At 59.2% G+C, this 1,332-nt stretch overlaps 1 protein-coding gene across 1 annotated transcript in view; it reads left to right on the plus strand.

Moving 5' to 3' along the window:
- Window positions 1–1,295, plus strand: part of LOC104540949 (transcriptional enhancer factor TEF-5-like) — a gene marked incomplete at its 3' end in the record, with an annotated part of 2,123 nt that extends 828 nt beyond the window's left edge. Inside the window, 5 exon segments of the mRNA XM_010184877.1 lie at window positions 1–2; window positions 321–400; window positions 402–458; window positions 587–760; window positions 1,155–1,295. The exon segment at window positions 1–2 is cut by the window's left edge and continues 54 nt beyond it. Coding sequence (XP_010183179.1) covers window positions 1–2; window positions 321–400; window positions 402–458; window positions 587–760; window positions 1,155–1,295 — 454 coding nt within the window.
- Window positions 1,296–1,332: the final 37 nt, after the last annotated feature.

A 1,332-nucleotide genomic window follows, 5' to 3' on the forward strand; every position in this document is an offset into this window, starting at 1 on the left:
AAGTGCTGTCCTTGTCCCTTGGGGGGGACCCCTTGCGAGGTCCCATTTGTCACCTGTCCTGTCCCACCCGCAGTGCCCCCCACCTGGTGAAAAATCTGAGTTTAAACCCAGCAAAAAGCCCCTGGGGTCAGTGGGACCCCAGTGCTCCCAGTTGTGCTCCACCCCCAAAATCCCTTTCCACTCATGAGCAGGACCAGCACATCCCATATTTTGGCCACTCAGGGGTATAAACCCCATACTGGGAGCTATGGGAGGGTGCAGTAAGGACGGCAGCGGTGCAGGGAGGGCTTCACCCCATCTCATGGATGTCCCCCCACCAGGTTACGAGCCCTTGGCCCCGCTCCCGCCGGCTGCCTCGGCCGTGCCCGTCTGGCAGGGCCCCACCACCGCCTCCCGCAAGACGTCTGCGGCTCCTCGAGTACTCCGCCTTCATGGAGGTGCCGCGGGACGCCGAAACGGTAACGGTCCTCTCCGTGTCCCCATCCCCCTGGCTGGGACAGTGCCCGTCCCTGCCCTTGGTGGCATCTCGTGTCCATCTGACCTCTCTTTTTTTGGTTTAATTTCCCCCCCTCGTGGGTCCTTACAGTACAGCAAACACCTCTTCGTGCACATCGGGCAGACGAACCCCTCGTACAGCGACCCGCTGCTGGAGGCCGTGGACATCCGCCAGATCTATGACAAGTTCCCCGAGAAGAAAGGTGGCCTCAAGGAGCTCTACGAGCGCGGGCCCCAGAACTCCTTCTTCCTCGTCAAATTTTGGGTACGCTGCTGGGAGGATGAGGATGGGGAGGGTTGGCGTAGGATCATCAAGGTTGGAAAAACCCTCTAAGATCAAGTCCAACCATCAACCCAACACAGAATCATGAAGAGACCTCTAAGATCATCAACCCAACTCCACCATGGCCACTAAACCGTGTCCCCAAGTGCCACATCCATGCATTTCTTGAACCCCTCCAAGGATGGGGACTCCACCACTGCCCTGGGCAGTGCTTGACCACTCTTCCAGTAAAGAAAGAGCCATGGGTTTGGGTGGTTGAGCCATTGGCTGGCAGGCTGGGCAACCCACCTCAACCAGCTCCATAAGCCAGTGTCCCCCATCCCCATCGAGACCCGGGTGTGGTGGCACCTAATGGGACCCTCTCCCCTCTCTCCAGGCGGATCTGAACAGCACGATCCAGGACGGGCCGGGGACTTTCTACGGCGTCAGCAGCCAGTACAGCAGCGCGGAGAACATGACCATCACGGTCTCCACCAAGGTGTGCTCCTTCGGGAAGCAAGTCGTGGAGAAGGTGGAGGTGAGTCTCACACACACACACACACACACACATACAC

This window comes from Mesitornis unicolor, unplaced genomic scaffold (assembly GCF_000695765.1).
Source record: "Mesitornis unicolor isolate BGI_N332 unplaced genomic scaffold, ASM69576v1 scaffold41235, whole genome shotgun sequence".
NCBI lineage: Eukaryota > Metazoa > Chordata > Aves > Mesitornithiformes > Mesitornithidae > Mesitornis > Mesitornis unicolor.